The following is a 26,110-nucleotide window of genomic DNA, read 5'->3' on the forward strand; positions in this document are numbered from 1 at the left end:
CATTGAGGGATGTATAATCCCTAGAGTGAAGTGAAAACTTCAGGAAAATATTGAGTCTCTAAGGAGCAAAAGAAATGTCATAGTAAATACAATCCCCTTATTTCCCAATTGCATACAGAATCTGTTCCCTGGAGAAGGGACTGGGCAAGTTTCTAACCTGTTTATAACCAAGTGTGCAATATTAACAAACCAATATTAAATCTTCCTGCTAAAGAATGTTCATTTTTTATCTCACAGTTGACAGGTTCACAAATAAAATTAGAAGTTTTGATCTGTAGCTTCAAATGATTTCCAGGGCATGCTGGAAACTAATTCTGGTATGTATACTCTTAGAATACAAGGTAATAAAACCTTAGTTTGGAATTGCTTTTAGAAAGCTACCTAGGTAAAACACAGCAAATAGGAAGTTCAAAGGCTTCTGACCTTAAGTTAGTGAGTTACTGAATTTCATTGTATATTTCTTCCCTATGTTGAGATGGAAATCCAGGGATTAAGGGATGCTCTTTTGTCTCCCATATTTTGTTGCCCTAGCAGGTAAGTGAATCAGATGGAAGAATCTGTTTGAGGATTCAGCAAGGAATATTCAGCGACATAAATACCCTCAGGGTTCCCATATATCAGTGCATAAGTTCTCTCTCCAAGAGGCTACTCTCATTTCTCAAGAAATGGCTTTTACTATGTGACTTGGGGCAGCTGCTGGACTTCTGGACATAGGTTTTGAACTAGAAGCAACGGTCATGGCTCCCACACCAACAATGTCTAATCTTCATGAAAGGCCAGCTTCAGGCTGCCAGGGCCTCTTCCTCCAGTTTACTGCTGAAGGGAGGGCTCAGGTGAATAAAGAGTGATGCGATGAGAGAGAGGATTCTGTCCTGGTTCATCTTCCTTCCGTCTTTTACTTTTATTTTTTTCCTGCTGTCATGTTTTCCCATGGCAGCACTTCCTTACAAGTGTGGCATAAGTTCTAAAAGCTCTTTACTATAACTAGCTTTAAGGACTCTAATAAGGGGAAATTGGTGTCACTTGGTATCAGGGGTAAAGGCAGATTCTAAGGGTCCGTGATGGACTAATCTCAGACATTCCCATTGTAGAATCCACTCTTCCGAGAGGAGATACTCATGTGGGAAGAGATTTGTTGCCCTCTAATGTAAGTCTTTTCTCTTGTCCCTACAGATCTCCCATAGAAGAATGGCTACGAAAATAGCTCTTTTGTGACGAATTCATACTGGTGGGATTAACAGATCACTCAGATCTACAACTCCCTCTGTTCCTCCTGTTTCTAGTAATGTATATTATCACCATGCTGGGAAACTTGGGCATGATAACTCTAATTGGGCTGAATGCCCACCTTCACACCCCATGTACTTTTTCCTCTTAACTTGTCCTTCATAGACCTCTGTTATCCTCTGTTTTTACACCCAAAATGCTGATCAGCCTCATATCAAAGAAGAATATTATCTCCTACCAGGGCTGCATGGCCCAGCTCTACTTCTATTGCTTTTTTGCAATCTCCGAGGGCTACGGGCTGACGTCAATGGCCTATGATCGCTATGTGGCCATCTGTAACCCACTCTTGTATAACATTGCCATGTCCCCTAAGGTGTGTTCCAACCTTATGCTTGGTTCATATTTAATGGCGTTTTCTGGTGCTATGGCCCACACTGGATGCATGCTGAGACTGACCTTCTGTGATGCCAACACCATCAACCATTATTTCTGTGACATCCTCCCTGTGCTCCAGCTCTCCTGCATGAGCACCTTTGTCAATGAGCTGGTGGTCTTCCTTGTGTGTGGCATCAACATCTTTGTGCCCATTCTTGCCATCTTTCTGTCTTACGGTTTCATTCTCTGCAGCATCCTGCAGAAATATTCCACAGAGGGTAGGGTCAAAGCCTTCAGCACCTGCAGTTCCCACATAATGGCTGTTTTACTGTTTTGGGGGTCATTTTCATTTATGTATCTCCGGCCATCTTCTGCAGGGTCTATGAATGAGGGAAAAATCTCTTCTGTGTTTTACACCAATGTGGTTCCCATGATGAACCCCTTAATCTATAGCTTGAGGAACAAAGATGTTAAACTTGCCCTGAGAAAAACTTTGAGAAGCATTTTTTATCATAAATAGGATCTACATTGCAGGTAGCTTCAGGAAATGGTTGTTCACACTCTTTATTATAATATATTTGCTAGCTTTCTTATCCTTTTTATTTATTGACATGACAAAGGAAATTTCAGCCTTCTCTCACTAATTTATTTCCACTTTTGTTAGGGTAGAACTTCTCTTCTTCACCCTCACCAGTTTTCATAATTATTTCTCCTTCTCACACCTTTTCCTATTTGAGAATAACATAAGGAAGTAATTTATTATATCTGTCTTTTTCATTGCCTTTTTGAACTTTTTTTTCTCCTGGGATATGATAACATGTCCTGTAATGATTGAATAAAGAATACTAGGGTGACATATTGTCACAGTTCAGAATCTGTATATATATACATATATGAATGTGGAAGAGGAGACAAGTGAGGTGTGTTAGGATTTAGGCTCTTTTCATGAGCCAGACTTGGTCCAAATACTTTATATGAATTAACTCACTTAATATCCACTAAACCCCATGAAATAATACTTTTCTTAGGCTCATTTTACATGTGAGAAATAAAATATTGAGATTAGTTCCATAGCTCATCTAAAATCCCAATGTTATAAGTAGAGAAATCTTCATGAAACAGAGAGTCCTCTCTTATAACTTCATTACATCACTTTATTGATTTGAAATCCACAAGCCTATATAGTGTTAAAACAATGAAGCAATTTTATTTTACGATTCCAGAACCTTGAAAGACATATTAGAGATGTGACTATGCCCACAGACCTTTTTTAGAGATGTGCACAGGTCTCAGAAAATCCTGAGTGGATTAACCAAGAGGGCATGTTTTAGTAAAGACATAATATAGGGCATATATCATTATTAATGTCTCTAAATTCTTGAAATTTAACTGAAAATACCACTTGAATTGCAGACATGCTCTGACCTTCAATTGCACACATGCTGTGACCTGAGACCTTTAAAATACTTAGTAGCACTCCCTGACAGTGTATGAGTCAGCGAACACCTGGGCTCTGTTCTGTGATGTGAACGGGCTTATTTGAAGCTTGAGGTTTTATTCTTATATTGATCTAGTAAATCTAATTGCTTTGATTTTTTTTATTTGTCATATTTTATAATATTTATAACTGAAAGTGTTTCAATCAAAAACTTTTTTGAAGTTAGTATAAAAGAAAATTAGATGTAAAATAATTTAGAATATATAAGCTTATTATTATTGAATGCTTGGAAATTTTTTATCTATAAATTGATGAATTCCTAAAAGACATGGATATTTTCATATATATATGTATATATATATATATACATATCATTCTTATCTTCTTGTTATATCATAGTTACTTCATAAAATTCAAATTAGAAAACCTTGTTTTACATTCAATTCCTTATTAACATATATCAAGGCATAGAGTTATTTTTAACATGAAAGCTTAATTCCACTAATTATCATTTTGTTTTAAGTAGATTAAATAGCATCAAAGGGCATTGTCTCTCGGTTCAACTTTCAGGGAAAACATGAATTCAGAAATCTATTACATTGATACTTATGAAATGGTGGCTGGCCAATCGAGTTTGACCTGGTAGAGTTGGAGGACTTAAATTATTCCTCTGGCATTATTTTAGCACAGGAAAAGTCCTCAGGGAGGTTCAGAGTAGAGGTGGTCTAGTATCACAGATCACACCACACTTTGGAGACTGCAAGAGAAATGAGACAAGGCATGTGGCGTGGTGCTCCATTCAACAATGAAACCAAATAGCTGGTTTACCAGCTCCAGCAGGCACAGACACAACGGAGGGCAATACCCATTGTGGACAAATGCCTTCAGGGCTATTAAGGGGCAACAGGAGCACAGTGTGCAGCCTCAGGGGCTGCAGTCTTACTGATGTGAGCCAGACTGGGGATCCTGATGGTCCCTGCTCCAGGTAGGACCTCAATCTCAATTTCTCCCTATCAGGCACTTCTCCCCATTTCTAGCTGTGGCATTTACGGTAGCTGCAGTATGACTGCTCTAATATTGCATGAGACTTCTACAAATTAGGGCTTCTTTGTTATTTTTAAATACTTGAATTTTTTTTAAAAATTGTGAAATTTGATTTCATTTGGTTAAACATTAAATTTTTCAAGGAGGGAAAGATATTTTACATTATGTAGATATGATCTCAATTGTTTAAATTTTTGGATGGTTTAAAAATGATTTTGAACTCTATTATTTATTTTGCATTCAATATTTCTTACCGTTGGTGAGGTTTAAAATGATGTGATTATAGTACTATTGACCATTCACTGTTTAATTCAGAAAATGTGAACAAAAAATATGTTCCAGGAGCAAGAATAGATTTTCTTTAAAAATATGATGATGTTTCATTTGGAAATATCTAGAGAAAAAAGTTCACATTTTTAAAATAGCAAGATGGAAAACTTTGTGTTTTGAACAATTCTTAATAATATGGTATACAGTAAAACTTAGTCCAACTGTTATGTATAGGCAGGTCGTTAAGTAGTTTATTTGGTCAAACTCACTCCAAATTGGGGTAAGTGGGCTGGGTGCATGCACTATGTAGTTCAGTTTTGTAGAATGTCTTCATAACTGGAGAAATAGTTGTATATACATTTCCTTAATGTTAAAATTGTGGGATAGTGAATATTATAGTTTTCTGAGCTATTTCAGGTTTATGTATATAAAATATTTGGTAGGCATTTTAATTTTATGCAGAATCATTTAAATAACATATTTTGAAAATAACCTATACAAAATATTTTATGAAGAAAACATATAAGTGAGATGAGATAGAGGTTTAGTCTATATACTTTACTCTGAATTTTCTCAAATCCATTAGATTCACCTCTGTTTGATTCTGATTATTGGAACTTTATACCTGGACACCCAGAATACACTGTTAACTGTCCAAGTCCCTACACATATTATTACTATTTTCATGATGCAACAGCTTTTTCATGCATGATATTGCAAAAAGAAACTTTGGAGCAATGAGAAAAAGCAGAAAATAAATACAAAATATAATTTAATAAATTTAAATAATTAAAATTTAGATTTTCAGAAATGTAACCAATTTCCTAAGCTGAGTGGCTTTCTCCAGTCTTTGATGGGCTAATATAGTTTTGTAAACACTAAGAAAGATTTTTTTCTCTCAGCAGGTCCTATTGTTTTACTGTCTCTGAGTGTTGAACTGGTTCCATCTTATTTACCTTGAATTAATCCATCTGTCTTCTTGGCTTGTGTATTCGATGACAATCTCAAATTATTGTTTGTATTAAATGGAAATTTTCATTTTTCTAATGTGTCCCTACCATCTGACTTAATCAGCTTTGTAAACAAGCCCACCAAACCTGATCATTGGTTATAATGCTTTTCCCTTGTGCACACTTGCCTCCAGGAAGTTTGGAGTCATGGACCTGTTAGTGACGATGCTGTGACCTTAAGGAGAAGCCCTATTTTGATTGGGCCCTGCCCTGAGGTGGTAGAATCAAGAAAAGGATTGAGAGACACTAGACCTTGTGACCTCACCTGAAACGTTTAGTCAGGCTTGATCCAAATCCAGGAAAATATTTGAAATTTCTATTTTTTCAAGAAATGACTTACTTTTAGAAGGAGTATTAATATAGTGATTCAGAAGTCATACTCATTTGTTAAATCCCATTTTCTCTGTTATACCTCCTCCTTCTCCCAGTCTATAGGGATCTTTGGGGTATGACTATTCTTTTTCATGTAATTAATTGACAATCTTGGAGAGTCTCGTCTTTCTGGGCTTCAGGATTTACCTGATTTAGGAAGCCTCTGGGAATTATATGTCCAGGAAAGCAAACCTTAATGAAACTTTCATAGAGTCTCAGTTTGAGTCCTAGATGTTCTTAAGAGTTAACAGGATGATGTTGATCAGAGTCTAGTAAACCATGGCAATTAGAACTATCTAACGGAAGCTTTCATAAGATAGCCTCCAGAACAGCTGCATGACTGCATTTGATCCTCTTGGCCACTGATTCCTTATTTTATTACACTTCATTTCCCCCTTTTGGTGTGGAAGGCATGGTCAATCCACTACAGAAGTAAGTTTCATAAGACCAAGCCTCAAAATCCAGAGCTTGGCCTCTTTTCTTGGGAGTCTCCAATGGTTGGGATGGTACCTGGGGTTTCCCAGAGGGAAACGTTTAATAGTTACACATACATATATACAAATTTTCCCCTTCACATCTTCAAGGTACTATACCAATACTTTTTAAGTATCAGCCCTCATAGTTTGAGATGTATCCTGGCACTACACCAAGCCACAGAGAATTGCAAGGTCTTGTTGCTATTCTAGAGTCCAGGACTCTGGTCTGTCCAAATGAGCTATCCAGAGAAGTTGGTCAGACTATGTGTTAGAGAAAATTTATGTTCTAGACATAATAAACCTCTCTGCCTTTTATTTCATCAGCAGCTGAAGGTCTAGAGTGTATACACTGCATTGTAATTTACCTTAGACCTAACCCAGATCGGCTTCGTTTTAAACTCTGAGGCCTGATCTCTTTTTTGGTTACTTCAGATTCATTATAGATAGCTATGCTAAACTTTCAGGGTTGCAGCACTTCATTTCTGAGACCCACGTGTCACAGAGCTATGCAGAGTCTCAGGGAAATACCAGCTGGTACCAATATAGCTCATTGTTTCAGAATCTAGAAATATGTTTACAACTTCAGACTAAATGTGATTGCTATAAGCACCCACAATCCAGGCTCTCGTGTTTTTATAAGTATTTACTGAGACAGAACTTAGTATATCTGTTTTATTGTTTTTGGCCCATTCTGTACAGCTCATTTTCCCCAACATTTATTGAGTTAGTTGTGTGCTCCTTGGCATCCCTCCTCTTTGTAATCACACCAAATTACATCATACAAATGTATCACTTCTCGCCATTATATTTCTCAATCATTGTATCCTTCGGCTCCTTCCATCTATTGGGCATCATGGGTAATGTCCAAAATAAACAAACCATGTCTTAAAGCATTTTTAAGCATTTTTGTTTGGTGTACAGTCAGCCTCACTCTCAATTTTAGTCAATTTTCATTGGTACATAATGACAAAGAGCCAGCGAGCATAATGTCATCAACTACTGAATCAAAACTACTCCTTATCACTTGTCCATCCCCACACCGTTAGTTGCCCTTGGTAGTGCTGTGGTGCTGTTGATGTCTTCCTGTTAATTACTGGTCATAGCATACATTTTTAGTTTTCCCCCATATACTTCTACTGTTAACTCTTTGTCCACTATCAAACCAGTGAAATAGTTCATATGAAAACTTATTTATAACCATAAGTTTAATCATTGGATTACATGGCACTACACATCTTTCAATCATCTTCACCTTCAATACGAAAATGTTACTTACAAACCCTCTAATTAGTTATCATCACTTCTGTCTGTTGCATTGCATTTAGATTCAACCACTTTGGGTAGTCTCTCCTCCATCTCTCACTTTTGTGTACCTCTAAGTCTGCTATAGTCTACTGTGTAACCTCTGAGATTACCTTTACCAGAGTCATAGTAACAAAATCATATAGTATCTGTCCTTTTGTGGCTGACTTATTTCTCTCAGCATTATGCCCTCAAGGTTATCCACATTGTCATGTGTTTCAGAACATCATTTTGTCTTAATGGTACATAATATTCCATCAGATATATATATATGTATATATATATATATATATGATGACGTATACATATGTATGTATATGTATATATGTATATATGTGTATATATGTATATACATATATATATACCTCATTTGTTTACCCAGTCATCTGTTGATGAGCACTTGGATTGCTTCCATCTCTTGACAATTGTGAATAGTGTCACTATGAACATTGGTGTGCAAATGTCTGTTCGTGTCACTGCCCTCAGCTCTTTGGGGTATATACTGAGTTTTGGTATTGCCAGGTTATAGGGCAACTCAATATTTAGTTTTCTGAGAAACAGCCAAACTGTCTTCCACAGTGACTGCACTATTTTACATTTCAACAAACAGTGAATAAGTGTTCCTATTTCTCCACTTCCTCTCTTGTAGTTGTCTGTTTGTTTAATAGCAGCTGTTCTTATAGGTGTGAGATGATATTTCATTGTCATCTTAATTTGCATTTCCCTTATAGTCAATGAACATGAGCATCTCTCCATGTGCTTTTCAGCCATCTATATTTGCTGTTCAGAAAAATGTCTATTCATATCCTCTGCCAATGTTAAAATGATTGTTTGTTGTTTTGTTGTTGAGCTGTATAATTTCTTCATGTGCACAGGATATCAAGCCTTTATCCAATATGTGGCTTCCAAATATTTCCTCCCACTGAGTTGGCTGCCTCTTCACCTTTTTTTTTTTTTTTTTTCTCTTCACCTTTTTAACAAAGTCCTTTGAGGCACAGAAGCTCTTGATCTTAAGGAGTTCCCATTTGTCTATTTTTTTTTGCTTTTGCTGCTTGTGCTTTAAGTTTAAGACGCTAAAGTTTAAGTTTAAGACGCTACCTCCTATTACTAGATCTTGAAGATGTTAATTTTTGTACAGGATGTAAGGTAGGGGGTCCTCTTTCGTTCTTTGGCTATTGATATCCAATTCTTCCATGCCCATTTATTGGAGACTATTTTGTCTTTTCAATAAGACTATTTTGTCCCAGTTCAGTGTATTTGGAGGCTTTATCTAATATCAAAGGTCCATAAACTTGGTGGTCTATCTCTGTACTCTTGATTCTATTCTATTGGTCAATACTTCTAGCTTTGTGCCAGTACCATGCTGCATTGACCACTGTGGTTTTACAGTAAGCTTTAAAGTCAGAAAGTAATAGTTCTCCCATTTTGCTCTTCTTATTTTGTATATCTGTAGTTATTCATAGTTTCCTTCCTTTCCATGTAATTTTTTAACTTTTTTATTGTATAATATAACATATATACAAAGCAAAAAATAACAAAAACAATAGTTTTCAAAGAACTCTACAACAAGTAGTTATAGGAGAGATCCCAATGTTTGTCATGGGCTACCATACATTCCTCTCAGATTTTTCCTTCTAGTTGCTCCAGGATATAGAAGGTTAGAAGGCATAAATATTTTTTTATCATTACAATCAACATTTTCTTTTTTTGTGAAAAATAACATATATACAAAAAAGCAATAAATTTCAGAGCACAGCACCACAATTAGTTGTAGAACCTATTTCAGTTTTCAACATGGGTTACAAATTCATAAATTTAGGCTTTTACTTCTAGCTTCTCTAAGATACTGGAGACTAAAAGAGATATCAATTTAATGATTCAGCAATCATGTTCATTTGTTAAATCCTATCTTCTCAGTATAACTCCATCATAAACTTTGATCTTTCTTTCCCTCTCTTTAAGCGTGTTTGGACTATGGTCATTCTAACTTTTCATGTTGGAAAGGTCATGATAATATGGTATAAAGATATGGAACTATGTGATGTTTTGGAGAGATTGGGCCCTCAAGGTTTCAGGACTTATCTGGTCCAAGGACTCATCTGGAGGTTGTAGGTTTCTGGAAATTGCACTAGTGCATGGAACCCTATTGGAATTTTACATAATGACCTAGGTGTTCTTTAGGATTGGCTGGAATGGTCGCGGTTGAGGTTTGGTAGGTTATGATAGGTAGTAATGTCTAATGACAGCTGCATGAAAGCACCCTCCAGAGTAGCCTCTCAACTCTATTTGAACTCTTTCTGCCACTGATACCTTATTATTTACACTTCTTTTCCCCGTTTTGGTCAGGATGGACTTGTTAATCCCACAGTACCAGGGCCAAATTAATCCCTGGGAGTCATCTCCCATGTTGTAGGGAGACTTTTATCCCTGGATGTCATGTCCCATGCAGGGGAGAGGGCAATTATTTCACTTGCAGAGTTGGCCTTATAGAGAGTGAGGCCACATCAGAGCAACAAAAGAGGTCCTCCAGAAATAACTCTTAGGCATGGCTGTAGGTGGGTTAAGCTTCTCCACTACCTACATAAGCTTCACAAGATTAAGCCTCAAGATCAAGGACATGACCTATTGACTTGGGTGTCCCTAAAGTTTGACATAGTATCAAAGGTTCCCTGATGATAATGTTTCATAATTCCTTATTTTTTCTCCCATCCCTCGAGGAACTTTGCCAATACATTTTGTTTATTGGTTTAATATACCCTAGGATGTATCCAGGCATTACATTAAGCTATACAGGATTAAAGGACCTGGTTCTTGTTTGCTAGCTGCCAGAATGCAACACACCAGAGATGTATTGGTTTTTAATAAAAGGGGATTTATTTCATTAGTTCTTCAGAGGAAAGGCAGCTAACTTTCAACTGAGGTTCTTTTTCACATGGGAAGGCACATGGTGATATCTGCGGGCCTTCTCTCTAGGCCTCTGAGTTCCAACAGATTTCCCTGGGTCATTCCTTTCTGCATCTCCAACGGCCTGAGCTGAGCTGTGAGTGCTGAGATGAGGTATGCTAAACTGTTTGGGCTGTACTACTTTGAGTCTCTCATTTAAGCACCAGCCAATTAAATCAAACATCATTCATTGCAGCAGGCACACCTCCTAGCCGACTGCAGATGTAATCAACAATAGATGAAGTTCACATGCCATTGGCTCATGTCTCCAGCAGTAGAACCTAGCACCTTCACCTAGCCGAGTTGATACCTGAATCTAACTACCACAGATCTCTTTCTTATTCTGGACTCACTGTGCTTCAGTTGTTCAAATGAGCTATACAGATAGGTTGAGTTAGATTATATGCTACAGAAAATTTTTGTTCCAGACCAAATAAACCTTTCTTCTTTGATCTCAAAGAGTATGTGTGGTTCTAAAATATAGATGTCTTCCTTAGACCTGTATTTTGAATTATTTTAATCCCAACCTGATCAGCTTTGTTCTTATCTCTAAATATTAAGTTCTCTCTCTCTCTCTCTCTCTCTCTCTCTCTCTCTCTATATATATATTATTATATATATATATATATATATATATATACCTGTTAACATAGTTGCATGCCTCACAACTTTGTTCCTTTTTATTCTGGATGTGGTATAATTGCTTGAGCAAATCAGTGCACCCTCTGGTACCTGGTATGCAGCTATTGATCTGGCAAATACTTTTTTCTTGATAGCTGTTAGTAAGGACCACCAGAGACAGTTTGCTTTCAGCTGGCAAGGTCAGCAATATACTTTCCTACCTCAGGCATATTAAACTCTCCAGCTGTATGTCATAATCTTGTCCATAGAGATCTTGATTTTTTCTCCCTACCACAAGACATCACACTGGTCCATTATATTGATGGTATCAGGTTAATTGGACCTAGTAAGCAAGAAGTAGTAACTACTGTAGCCTTACTGGTAAGGCATTTGCATGCCAGCAGTGGCCTTACACCTCAGTAAAATTTATAGGTGTCCAGTGGGGTGGGGCATGTCGAGATATCCCTTCTCAGGTGAAGGATAAGTTGTGGCATCTGACCCCCCCTACAACCAAAAAGAGACACAATGCCTAGTTGGTCTCTTTGGATTTTGGCAACAACATATTCCTCATTTTGGTGTGCTACTCTGGCTCATTTATCAAGTGACCAGAAAAGCTGCTAATTTTGTGTAGGGACCTGAAAAAGAAGAGGCTCTGTGACAGGTCCAGGCTGCACTGCAAGCTACTCTCCTGCTTGGAACATATGATTCAGCAGATCCAATGGTGCTGGAAGTGTCAGTGGCAAATATAGATGTTATTTGGAGCCTTTGGCAGGCCCCTGTAGGAGAATCACAATGCAGACCCTTAGGATTTTGGAGAAAAAGCCTTACCATCTGCTGTAGATAACTACTCTCATTTTGAGAAACAGCTTTTGGCCTTCTACTGGGCCTTAGTAGATACTGAATGCTTAGCCTTGGGCCACCAAGTTACCATGAGACCTGAGTTGTCTATCATGAGCTGGGTGTTGTCTGACCCACCAAACCATAAAGTTGGGCATGTGCAGCAGCAGCCATCATAAAATGGAAATGGCATGTATTAGTGAGGATTCTCTAGAGACACAGAATCAACAGAGAACACTCACAAATACAAAATTTATAAAAGTGTCTCGTGTGACCATGGGAATGTAGTCTAAAATCCGCAGGGCAGGCTGTGAAGCCAATGACTCCGATGGAGGGTCTGGATGAACTCCACAGGAGAGGCTCACCAACCAAAGCAGGAATTTGTCTCTTCTGAATCCTCCTTAAAAGGCTTCCCGTGATTAGATTAAGGATCACTCATTGGAGAAGACACTCTGCTTTGGCTGATTACAAATGGAATCAGCTGTGGATGCAGCTGACGTGATCATGATCTAATTCTATGAAATGACCTCATTGCAACAGACAGGCCAGCACTTGCCCAACCAGACAAACAGGTACCACAACTTGGCCAAGTTGACACATGAACCTGACATGGCATATACAAGATAAGGCCAGAGCAGGTCCTAAGGCACAAGTAAATTACATAAGGAAGTAGACCAAATGCCCATGGTCTACACTCTTGCCATATTATCTTCTCTTTCCCAGAAAAGAGCTATGCCTCTTGGGGAGTTCCTTACAGTGAATTGACTGAGGAAGAGAAAACTCAGGCCTGGTTTACAGATGGCTTAGGTACACTCAAAAGTGGACAGCTGCAGCACTACAACCCCTTTCTGGGTGTCCTTGAAGGACAGTGGTGAGAGGAAATCTTCACACTGGGCAGAACTTCAAGCAGTGCACCTAGTTGTTCATTTGGCTTGGAAGGAGAACTGGTCAGAGATGCATTTGTATACTGACTTATGGGCAGTTGTTAATGGTTTGGCTGAATTGTTAGGGACTTGGAAAGACTATAATTGGAAAATTGGTGACAAAGAGGTTTGGGGAAGAAGTATGTGGATGGACCTTTCTGAGTGGGTCAAAAACATGAAGATATTTGTGCCCCATGTGAATGCATGGCAGAGGGTGACTTCCCCAAAGGAAGGTTTTAATAATCAAGTGGATAAGATGACCTGTTCTGTGGATAACAGTCAGCCTCCTTCTGCAGCAATTACTCCCCATTGCCCAATGGGCTCATGAACATAGTGGTCATGGTGGTAGGGATGGAGGTGGTGCATGGGTTCAGCAATACAGACTTCCACTCACTAAGTCTGACCTGGCTACAGCCATTGCTGAGTGCCCAATCTGCTAGCAGCAGAGGCCCACACTCAGCCCCAGATATGGCACCATTCCCCAAGGTGACCAGTCAGCTACATGTTGGCAGGTTGATTACATTGGACCACTCCCTTCATGGAAGGAGCAGCGATTTGTTCTAACTGGAATAAACACCTACTCTGGATATGGGTTTGCTTTCCCTGCATGCAATACTTCTGCCAAAACTACCCTCCGTGGACTTACAGAATGTCTTATCCATCGTCATGGTATTCTATACAGCATTGCTTCTGGTCAGGGAACACACTTCACAGTAAATGAAGTGTGGAAATGGGCACATGCTCATGGAATTCTCTGGTCTTACCATGTTTCCCATCATCAAGAAGCAGCTGGATTGATGGAAAACTCAATTACGGTGTCAACTAGGTGGCAATACCTTGAAGGACGAGGGTAATGGTCTCCAGGAAGCTGTGTATGCTCTGAACCAGGGTCTGCTGTATGGTGTGGTTTCCCCCATAGTCAGGACCCAAGAGTCCAGGAACTAGGACTAGGAACTAGGCGTGGAAATAGGATTGGCACCACTGAGTATTACCCCTAGTGATCCACCAGGAAAGTTTTTGCTTCCTGTCCCTGCGACCCTGAGCTCTGCTGGTCTACAGGTTTTCGTTCCAAAATGGGGAGTGCTTCCACCAGGAAAAACAACAATGATCCCATTGAACTGGAATCTAAGATTGCCACCTGGCGACTTTGGGCTACTCATGCCCCTGGATCAACAAACCAAGAAGGGGACTGACCCTGACCAACAGGGGGAAATAGGACTGCAACTACACAATGGAGCTAAAAAAGAGTTTTTCTGGAATATAGGGGATACTCTAGGTCATCTTTTGGTACTACCATGCTCTGTGATTAAAATTAATGGAAAACTGTGAATATATCTTAATAAAAATGTCACTTATAATATACTACCCTTCACATATCAAAAAAGGAAAAAAACTCAATATATATTTTTAATCTGTGCAAAAACAATCTCAGGAAAGATTAACCAGATACTGATCAGATTGGTTACAAAACAGAATAGATGAACATAAGGTGAAAAAGTTGAAAATGAGACTGGTTATATAGTTCTGACTATTCCTTTGTGTATAATTCTAACATATAAAACTTTTTCACTTTCATGTATTCAATGAATGATGAGTAATTGAAATCAACCAGGATCCTGGAAATCCCCAAATTAAATACCAACAGTAAGAAATAAACTTAACTGTGTTACAAATAAATAGCATAACCACCCTCAATATATCGGGGGATGGGGGAAAATGAACAAAACTAACTTGGGAAAATGTTATCAGACAGCAAAAGACATTAAACTCCCAAATTACTTGTTTCCTATTTATTATTGTCACAGTTATTCTTACTATTAATTTTTATTAAGCATTACTTTAGAATAATAAATATTTTATTATTGTTATTACTGAAACAAGATAATCCCATTCAACAACGGGATTTTTTTTTTTTTGTCTACCCAGAATGTCTGACATCTTAAATATAAAAAGCAGGCAAAGTATTGGAGATAAAAAGATATTATAGCCTCCAGCCCAAATCTAGTCACCATCTTATTGAGACATAGTTAAGTAAATTCACAAATGTTTCTAGGAACATAATTCATAATCATTAATATACACCTGTTTTTTCATGATAAACCTGATTGATAAAGTAAAAAAAAAAACAATGGCTTAAAAGTTTCATCTTACTTAATGTGCAGTAATTTAAGTAACAAAATTAATAACAAAACTCACAGTAAGATATATATGCTCTTTTGAAAAAGAATTGATTCTATTTTAGGCAGTAATGCATGCAACTTTTATCGTGTAAACCATGCTCAGCCCTTATTTCAATCTGAGATACATGTCATTACTCTGTAATCATCCTTAGTTAAAACTCTTGGCAATAAAATGTGGAATATTAAGCATTTTTTGAAACTGTTAAAGATGGATTTTAAATTTGTGACTGGGTGGAGGTCAGGTGCAACAGAGTGGGATACCGAGGCCACAGCGCATGAGGGAGAGAGCATGTTACTCACAGGTCCAGGGAGAGAGGATGGTCAATAGGGAAATAGGGATCCACGGGAAGTAGGAGAGGCTCGGGCTGCTCAATCATACAAGCAGAGGAAGAGGGATTTGTGGGCTTATAGCAGTATTGTGGTTCCGTGATCGAGGTTGATAGATTTCCCAAGGGAGTAAGAATCAGTTGGCTTAAAGCAAAGGCCCTACAAATGGAAAGAAACTGGTGGTCAGAGAGCTGAGGGTATGGTCAGCTTATCATTTGGGAATGTCTGTGGGTTTGAGGTAAGGTGTGAGTGGTGACCACAGATGGGTGAGCTTGTGCCCCAGGAGTAGAAAGCCACTTAATAACTAGACCACAGTTCAGTGTTGAGGCAAGTGGCTTACCCAAAGCAGGATGGATGCCGAGGCAGCACACAAAATAATTTGATAGTTATAACACATGTTTTATGAAAAATATCAGATTTACAAAAATATAACTAAAATGATTAACTAAAAATTATCTGGGATGTTCAATAATTACTATTTTATTATGTAAACACCCCCTTATTTTTCTAATTAAACTGTTTGTGAAAAAATATCTAGTTCTTTTTGATGGAAAATAAAATACCTAAACTTTAAGGCAATAATGAAGATTAAGTATGTGAATGTGATTAAGAAAGCAGATGGATTGCAGAGGATCATTACTAATATATGTAGAAACCAAGTCGAAAGGTTTCTACAAGCTAACACTCATATAAAACATTAATGATGTTGGAAACAGGAAGACAGAGGAAAAGGAAATTACTTTGCCTGATTCTTCTGGGAATCCTTGTTGCTTTGGGCACTGTGAGATTTACTAGGGGAAAAAGTTCTGTGGGGAATTCATCAAAAATAAATCACTTCGCTCTCAGACTATGTTCTTTATCAGTGTCTAATCTTCTCAAGAGAAAGAAGAATCCCTTTGCAAGAAAATAAAGCCTAGACATGAGCTTGAAACTGAAGTCTCAAGGCCACTGTGTGCAAAGGTTAGACTGACTGTGAGAGCCTATGACAACAGACAAACTATCTAGCTTTATTTTTGGAGGAACCAACTGGAGTGTCTTATAAACTCTGGTTATAATCCTTCTGTAGAACTGCATCAAACCAGTCAGGAATATATTTAGTAAGAGTTGAATCTTCCTGTCTGGATTATCATTCCCACTTCTAGAATGTTTACCCTACATTCCAGGAAAATATACTTTAATTGAATTTAGTTACAGCACAAAGAGTTGAAAATCTAAAAGTTACTGCCTCAAAAGACTTTGTCAAAAAGGTGAAGAGACAACCAACACAATGGGAGAAAATATTTGGGAATTGTACATCAGATAAAGGTTTGATATCCTATATACATGAAGAAATCGTACAACTCAACAGCAAAAAAAACAAGTAACCCAATTATAACATGGGCTAAAGATATGAGTAGGCATTTTGCTGAAGAGCAGATACAGATGGTTAAAACCACTTAATGAGATTCTCATTCTCATTAGCTGAAAGGGAATGTATAGACTACAATGAGATATCACCTCACGCGTATAAGAATGAGTGCTATTAAACAAACAGGAAATTACATATATAGGAGAGGACGTGGAGAAAATGGGACACTTACACACTAATGGTGGGAATGTATAATAGCACAGCCACTGTGGAAGACAATCTGGCAGTTCCTCAGAAAATTAAATATTGAGTTGCCCTATGACCTGACAATGCCAAAACTCAGTATACACCCAGAATAGTTTAAAGCAGTGTCAAAAACAGATATTTTCACACTGATGTTCACAGCAGCACTATTCACAGTTGCTAAAAGATGGAAACAAGCTAAGTGCCCATCAACAGATGAGTGGATTAACAAAATGTAGTATATGCATATGGTGAAATATTATGCAGCAGTAAAACAAAATGAGGTCCTGAACTACATGATAAGAGTGATAAGCCTTAAGGACATAATGTTAAGAACATAAGCCAGACACAAAAGGACAGATACTGTATGATTTCACTTTTATGACATGGTAAAGGTAAAATTAGAGGTTTATAATAAAGAATATAGGGGACCTAGAGATATACAGCAGCTTGAGATGGGTGAACAGTTTGCTAATGAGGCTTAATTTAATTATAAGGGAATAGACAGAAGTGAAGGCGGTTCACTAGTAGTTCTATAAGTAATATTACCATGCTGAAGCCAAACATGATTGAAAGGGTTTGTACAAACTCATGTGTTCCAACAATTAACATTAGAAATATAAATAAGTTCTTGCATGAACTACTGCAAACATATGAATCTTGTACGAAGAGTGTATAATTTCAAGTTATAGGTGGAAAAATGATAGTACATGCTTTGGGCTGTGTTTAATAGGAAAACATCAGCAGTACCACAGCAATACCAAGGGTACATAATGGGGGGAGGGACAAGCGGTAGGGGGAGGTTTGTATTGGTGTGTTTACGGGTTATCATTCTCTCGGGACAATGAAATGATTTAAAATTTAGAGTGTTGATGGACTGTTGACTTTGAACATCAAACAGGAGCCCCAGTAGATAGAGATGGCTGAAGGATGCACTAACTGAGAAGTAGTTTGGTGAATAATGATGTATACATATGATTGCAGGTGTATACATTCCTGCAAAAAGGAATGAAGTTGTGGGGCATGCAGCATTGTGAATGAATCTGTAGAACATTTGGTGAGGCAAAATAAGCCAGAAACAAAAGAGCAATTAGTGTATGGTCTCATTTAGAAAATACTTATAGGAAAACTGGGGCCTAGATTGTAAGCTCTTACAGCAGTGACATTTAGTCCAGAGTGGTAATTATTATTTCAGGATTGTGAGAGAAGCTGATTTATATATGTATAACCTAGTTTTTAGAGATAAGAATGAAGCAGATCAGATCGAGATTCAGATAATTCAGAACACAGGGGTAAGGAAGACATTGTCTATATTTTAGAACCTCACCTACTCTTTGAGACCAAAGGAAGAAAGGGTTATTTTGTCTGGAACCTAAATTTTCTGTAGCACATAATCTAACTCAACCTGTCTGGATGGCTCATTTAAATAATCCAAACATAGGGAGCCCAGAATAAGAATAAAAGCCTTTAAATGCATAGTTTTAGGTAATACTTGGATATATTCTGGAGTACATTAAGCAGGTAATCAAAAAGTATTGACAATGTCAGTGCAATGGTAGCTCAGTGGCAGAATTCTTCCCTGCCATGCTGGAGACCAGGGTTCGCTTCCAGGAGTCTGCCAGTGAACACCCAAGAACAAAGTATTGGCAAAGTCTTTGAGATTGGCAAAATCTTGAGAAATAGGAGAAAAGTTATGAAGCTCTTAAACTTTACCACTAGGGAAACCCCAGATACTGTGCCAAACATTAAGGGCACACAAATCAATAGGCCTAGCCCTTGATCTTGAGCCTTGCTCCTGTGAAGCTTATGCGTGCAGTGGAGAAGCTTAGCCTACCTATACGTAGGTAGGTACCTCTACCTATATGCTAAGAGATACTTCTGTAGGACATCTTTGTTGCTCAAATTTGGCCTTTCTGTCTCTAAGCCCAACTCTGCAAGTGAAACCATTGCCTTTCCCACTACATGGGACATGACATACAGGGATGAAATTTTCCCTGGCAGCATGGGAGATGACTCCCAGGGATGAGCCTAGTTCTGGCACTGAGGAATAAACAATGCCATCATGACCAAAAGGGGGGAAAGAAGTGTAACAAATAAGGTATCACTGGCTGAGAGAGTTCAAATAGAGTCAAGAGGCCACACTGGAGGTTGCTCTTATGCAAGCTTCAATTAGTCATTGCTACCTATCATAACTTGTGAAACACCAACCAAACCCATTCCTGCCAACCTAAAGAATACTTAAGGCATTATATAAGATTCTACAAAGTTTCCATGTATTAGGGTAACTTTCCAAAACCTACAACCTCCAGATAGGTCTCTGTATCAGAAAAGTCCTGAAATGCAAAGGGGTCAGCCCTTCCAAAACAACAACTAGTTCCATTCCCCTATCCTATATTATTGACAGTCCTTCCAATAAGAAAAAGTTAGAATGGCCATACTCAAATGCCCCTGAAGGGTGGCAGAAAGATCAAAAGTGATGGTGGAGTATTACAGAGATGGTAAGGTTGAACAAAATGAGTATGAGTGCTGAATTATTATATTGATTTTTTTTTTTGCCTCCAGTATCTTAGGGAAGCTAGAAAAAATAAAAAACCTAAAACAATGGAATTGTAACCCTTACAATACTCTGAAATCTGTTCTATAACTAATTACTGTGATGTACTTTGAAATTTACTGCTTTTATGTATATATATATTTTTTACAAAAAAGAAAAAAAAGTCAATTGTGATGATACAAAATATTATTCCTTCTAGCCTCCTATATTCTGGAGCAGCTAGAAAGAAAAATCTGAAAGAATGGTATGGTAGCCAATGACAAATTCTGGGATCTGTCCTGTAACTACTTTGTTGAAGAGTGCTTTGAATACTAGTGCTTTTTTCTTTCTTTGTTTTGTACATATGTTGCAGTGTCCCGGCTTGCCTAGCCCGACCGCACTGGGGTCTCGTCCTCAGGTGTGGTTCAGCTGGAGAGCGGCGTCAGCCGAGACCACGGGGCTCGAAGTTCTGGAGGGCGTGCGAGCACAATAAACTGAAACTAAAGAATAATAGCAGTAGTTTATTGCATAAGCGGCTCGCGGGACCTAGCTGGCTGGCAAGGCTTACAGGCTAGGACCCCGACAGGAGGAAACACAAGGAATATATAGGGTTGGTGAGGGGGAGTGAACGGAGGTGGAGAAACTTTGATGGACAGCTGGTATGGTGTCGTGTAGGATGTGGATTGGTTAGGGGGTGTGTTAAACAAAAGTGAAGTAATGTAAGTATTATAATGGGCGGAGAGATGAGGAGTGTGCCTGGTCCAATGAAGAAGGGGTGAAAAGGTGGTGTGATATATGCGTAGGAGTTGCTAGGCAGAGGGTTGGATTGACAGGGCCTGCAAGATTAAGAGATGTTGGGACATGTCAGGGCATGCTAAGGCAGATAAGAGGAGATAGTTATGAATATGTGCAGCAATATGTTATACAATGTAATATACAGTACAAGTGCACAAGAAGTGAAAAGAAACTCGGTGGAAAAATAGGAAAAAGACATAAATAGTTGAGGCACAGAGCAACAAAAACAAACAGTTTATAAGTTTATGAAAACTTCAAGCTTGGGAATAGCAAGGGAAATGGAATTTAGAGTAAGTGTGACAAATACTTTGCACCTTTCAGATGGCCATGACTTTAGCAAAAATCAATACCACTTTTACTGGTAAAAATGCTAAGAAAAGGAAAGGTAGTTTCATGCACCGCTTGTGGGAATGCAAATTATTATAAACTTTGAGAAAATCACACTAAGCTGAAACACAACATTCTGGTCATTTATCCCATTGGAGTAGAAGTTCTGGTATGGGAAGATGTACGCGGCACTGGGAACCGAACTGGCATGGCAAGCGAAACTCTTACCACTGAGCCACTATTGCCTGCCCTGTCAGCATTGCTTTTAATGGTAGAAAATGGGAAAGAGTGAATTTGTATTAACATGGAGAGACTGGATAAGTTGTCATATAGCAGAGATTTCAGTGAAGTGTTGTTAAATGAAAATTTTAAGAGGTTGAAAAATCTGTCTTTTTTGCAACCAGGTCAAATGTCTATAAATATAATTGGTTGGGTGTGAGCAAGTCAGAAAACATGGGAGGGAGCATACTAGGTTATAAACATGATTAACTGGGAGAGATGGGATGGAAAGTTGCTGAATAGCATAAATCTAAAGGATTAAATCTTAAGATAAGAAAATATATACATATTTAAGTGTTATAAGTTAACATTAAATATATGTCAGAAGGTGCATGTGCACATGTAATATTCTTTTGAGAGGTGTTTCAAATAAGTCATTAGCTACGTATTAGATATTGTAAATAAATGTCAGAACAGACCTAGGAGAAAGAAAATATTTCTACCCCTTTTCCCTGAGGGGATATTCAGTCCCTGATGTCAAATTTTGAGTAGGATATTGAATCTCCAAAGGCAACATGATAGAGCATCTTCTTCAATGTATAAACAACTTCATAATTCTGCCTTCCCTAAAGGATTGAAATTATGAAGGGGCTCCTGGGTAAGGTTCTACATCAAACCTCTCAGATCTTGATGCTTAGAAATAAATAACTTAGATCATGCTATATATTATTTCATTTAAAACAAAGGGTTTTATTCAGATTCCATTTTATAGGGTAATGCTTCCATCTAGAAAAAATCATAATTAAGCATCATGATCATGACCTGACTGACTCTCAGTATATAAATGCCCTGAGACTCTCCACACAAAAGGAAGAGGAGAGAGTTTAAGTGAAGGTTAATACTTCCAACAACACTTCCAGTTATTTATCTTTGGAAAACAATGGAGAGGAAACCAGGACAATTCTGATGCTTCTATAGCTGGAAGAAGGGTGAGCACTGAATTCTTTGCATTTTTATTCCCTTCAAAACCTAGAGCCATAGAGAGTTAATGGACCTTTTTGCTTTCTCCGCTTCTGATCCTGAGGTGTGGATGGCTAAAGGGTCCCTGTCAGAGGAAAGCAGAGGTTACAATTAGTGTTGGGTTTACAATGTCTCCATTCCCTCTGCCACTTAGAGCATTTCTGTGATAAAGCCACGTTCCATTCATGACTTAATGACTTTCTGGTTGTGCATCCTTAGGAAGCTAAAGGGCTTGTGTGAGTCTCTGTTTCCATAACTCTGCTATGGACCTAGTGTTCATGATCTCCACACTATGCAGCATCCAATCTGAATTGGTGGCCATTCAGGGTAGCTGAAGTATGCTGAGTAGAGGTTAACAAACATAAACCAGAGTTAGGAAGGGAGTACACTTCATTAATGGCAAATTAAAGCTGAAACAAGATGAGAAATCCCTGCATGTCTTTCTCCTCTAATGCATTTTGCTCAGTATTAGCCGGTGCTCCACTCATGTCTCCCAGGTACCTGACCTCCTTGTCTAAGCACAGCCTGATCCAGCTCTCCCTAACAGTCAATGCCAGCTGAGTCTCTGGGCTTCTTTCCCCTGGAAGGGATAAGAAATGGTCTTGCACGGGAAAACTGGATTCTATCTCAGATATGACCCTACTTTCCTGTCTTCACAGATTCCATTGGAAGAAAATGGAAATTGGAAACAAATCATTAGTAAAGAGTTTATCCTTGTGGGTTTAACAGACTACTCAGAGATTAAGCTGCCCTTCTTCTTCCTTTTCCTAGGAATCTACACTGTCACTGTGGCAGGTAACCTAGGCTTGATCGCTCTAATTGGACTGAATTTTCACCTCCGCACTCCTATGTACTACTTCCTCCTTAATTTATCGTTTGTGGATCTTTGTTATTCTTCTGTCATCACCCCCAAACTGTTGGTAAACCTTGTGTCACATATGAATATCATCTCCTATAGAGGATGCATGACTCAGCTCTTTTTCTACTGTTTCTTCGTCAGTGCAGAGTGCTATGTGTTGACGGTGATGGCCTATGATCGCTATGTGGCCATCTGTAGGCCCCTGCTTTACACAGTCACCATGTCCCCTCAGTTCTGCTCTCTGCTGGCCGCAGTTGTGTATGTGGGAGCATTCATTGGTGCCTGGGCTCACACGGGATGCATGCTGAGGTTGACCTTCTGTCATGCCAACACCATCAATCACTACATGTGTGAAATCCTTCCCCTCCTGGAGCTCTCCTGCACCAGCACTCACGTCAATGAACTGGTAGTTTTCATGCTTGTGGGCTTCAATATGGCTGTGCCCACCCTCACCATCAGTGTCTCTTACACTTTCATCATCTCTATTGTCTTCCACATTCGCTCCACTGCGGGGAGGCCCAAAGCCTTCAGCACTTGGAGCTCACATATTATTCTTGTTTCTATTTTCTTTGGGTCGGGGGCATTTATGTTCCTTCACCCTTCTTCTGTTTTGTCCATGGACCAAGGGAAAGTGTCCACCGTGTTCTATACCCTGGCGGTACCCATGCTTAACCCTCTGATCTTCAGCTTCAGGAACAAGGAGGTTAAAGTTGCCCTGAAGAAAAGCTGAAGTAGAAAAACATTTTCTTGAATTGAAAAAGTGTTAACTATGGTAAGAGAATGCAGGTCTCTCTTTATCTTGTTTTCTTTTCCTCTTGTGGACTTTTTTCATACAGAAAGAAGTGAGATATAATGTATTCACCATTGGATCTGGAGTGTTCCTAGGATAAAGGTCTGAAAAATAGTTGCATGATATTATCAGGATTTTCAAGAAGAATAAGTTAATGCAAATGAAAATGTTTAGCACAGTATTGGAGCCTTTTTCACTTGCACACTTTTCTGCAAGGTCTTCCCTCTGACTGAGCACCTTCCCATACTATCTTCCTTTAACCAGCTCAATGTACCCATCCTTCTAGTGTTAAGTTACTGAGAACCTCTGGGAAGTCTTTCCTCGACAGAAAGACCAGGTTAGAAGAGCTTCAGCTATGTTCTCCTAACATTCTGTGCCTACCCCATTGTCTTGAAATTCCTTTTTTCCTTCACTATCTCTCCCCCCCCCCCGCCAAATGTGGGCAGAAACTCAATGTTGTTCACCATGCATCACTTCACCTAGCACTGTCTTTAATCCCATAATTTAGAACCATGCATTTAACAATGTGAATCTAGTTATTTAAATTACAATAAAATTCTAAGAAATTCATTTGCAAGAAAATGATCACGTTTTTACAAAGCAGTATGTTTTGTAAGAAAGACTTACAGTTTTTTCAACTTTGGGTTTTAAAATGTGGTGAGGGAATCACTAGAGAATATTTTCGAATATCAGGGTGATTTGCCCCTGCTTTCTTTTGCCTATTCTTTTTTGAAGACACAACATGCCCATTGAACAAAGTTGCTTCCTCCAAGATTATATTATATTTGCTTTTCTTTTCCTAACACGATTATTTCTTCTTCCTATCCCTTTATGTTATCTGTTAACATTTCAGATATGAACTGAAGGGAACTGCTGCATAATTCGTCTTGCAAAATTTAGGTGTTCCTATTTTGTGTTACACATATTGGAGCGGTTGGGTTGGATATAAAAACTAAAGGTCACAATAATTTCAGTTTTCACATTTTTGTTGTTGCCTGGTTAATTCTCTGTCTTTCCTGTTAGACTTTACATAACGTGAGGGCAGACCCCACCTGTGTAGTACTCACTGTCACATTGTCACTGCTTAGCATAGCCTCAGCATTTAGAAAAGTTTAATAAAATATTGAAAGCATAAATGAATATTTGTTGTTATAACCTTACATTTTGAATAAGAAAGAGGAGATGTTTTGACAGAAGTGTTACTTAAGGACTTTTACCACTTTTCCTTTCTAAAATAATTTTTGTAATAATTTCTTTTCATCAGGACATTATTCCCATCCTACCTTATAGCACAGTAATGGAAAACATAACATCATTTGGTGTATCCAGGTTGCTATTTGTGTATATGAGTGGGGCAGACTTCTAGATGTGGAGCAGTGTAGTGGGTAAATTCATGGTCACAGATGTTGGACCTACCTGGGTTTGGATTTCAGCTCTGACAGTTGTTAAATATGAGAATTTGAAAATGTTACGTAACCCTTCAGGATCTTTGTTTCCTCATCTCTATAATAAGAACAGTATCTATCTCAAAGGAATTTTTAATGAAGATTGTATTCTGCATGCTTGGGATTCAAGCTATAGTAAATGAAGTACAATTCTGGATTTGCCACTATATTTCAGTGTCCTTTACCATTCAGACTGATAACTTTCAAAATAACAGGTTTGGCTGGATCATATCCAGTGTTCAATCCATTTTTAAAATCTTCTCATAATTGTCCTAATTTCTTCATTTGTACAATAATAGGGCTGGGTTGAATTAATGATTCAAAACCAGGCTATTAGTGAAAACTGTCCAGGGAACATTTTAAAATTTATGCTCTGGATCCATCTCAGACCTGTTTCATGTCTGTGGATATGGCCATTTTAAAAGATTTTCATAAGATTACGATATTACTGCTTGAGTTACTTATGATGTGGAACTTCCCACCATAGCATTCTGTGATTCTAAACTTGTATCTGGAACAGGGCATGTATAGAAACTTGCAGATTTTACTGAAATAAAGATTTTCTGGTGTTAGAAAAATTAATAAACTCATTATTTACTAGGTGAAAAAGCTTGTGCTAAGTATTGTTGTGTTAAAAATTTGAGGGTGATTTGATGAGGTAAGCATCAGATCATCATGCCTTTTGCATTGGAAATTCACAAATTTGTCAAGAGAAGATTCATTACAGTGGTAGAAACAAAAATTTGATTGCATCTGATTATGGAGTGGTGGGGTAGAGAGCAAACAGACGAAGTATGCATAGATTACTCATTCAAAATGTAATAGAATAAGAGACAGATATTTGGAGAAACCTAAAAGGCCCAGAAGAAATCCCATGTACATATACATTTTTAGAATACAGTAAAGAAAAGATTACAATTCAAATCAATAAAGAACTGATAGATCATTTAATAAACAGTGCTAGAGTATTGTATTTGCTGTTTAGAAAATATATATATAGCTAGGTAATTACATTCCACAGACCAAAATAAATTCCGTATTAATTAAAGAAATAAATAAAAAATAAAACTTTAACCATAAATGATCTAGACAAAATATATGTGAATATTTATTTAATCCCAAGCAGAAGAATTAAAATAAAATATTATTATATCTTTCAATGCAATTTTATTGAGAAATATTTACA

The 26,110-nt window shown here is 38.0% G+C and overlaps 1 protein-coding gene and 1 pseudogene across 1 annotated transcript; both read left to right on the forward strand.

The window, feature by feature from the left end:
• The first annotated feature begins 737 nt into the window (after positions 1 to 737).
• Positions 738 to 2,122, forward strand: LOC143645012 (olfactory receptor 8B3-like; annotated as a pseudogene).
• A 19,778-nt stretch (positions 2,123 to 21,900) lies between these two features.
• On the forward strand, positions 21,901 to 23,419 carry LOC143643255 (olfactory receptor 8B8-like). Its single transcript, XM_077112002.1, has 2 exons — positions 21,901 to 21,934; positions 22,536 to 23,419. The coding sequence occupies exons 1-2, from the start codon at positions 21,901 to 21,903 to the stop codon at positions 23,417 to 23,419; spliced, it is 918 nt and encodes a 305-aa protein (XP_076968117.1).
• Positions 23,420 to 26,110: the final 2,691 nt, after the last annotated feature.

The sequence above is a fragment of the Tamandua tetradactyla genome, chromosome 8, assembly GCF_023851605.1.
Source record: "Tamandua tetradactyla isolate mTamTet1 chromosome 8, mTamTet1.pri, whole genome shotgun sequence".
Lineage (NCBI taxonomy): Eukaryota > Metazoa > Chordata > Mammalia > Pilosa > Myrmecophagidae > Tamandua > Tamandua tetradactyla.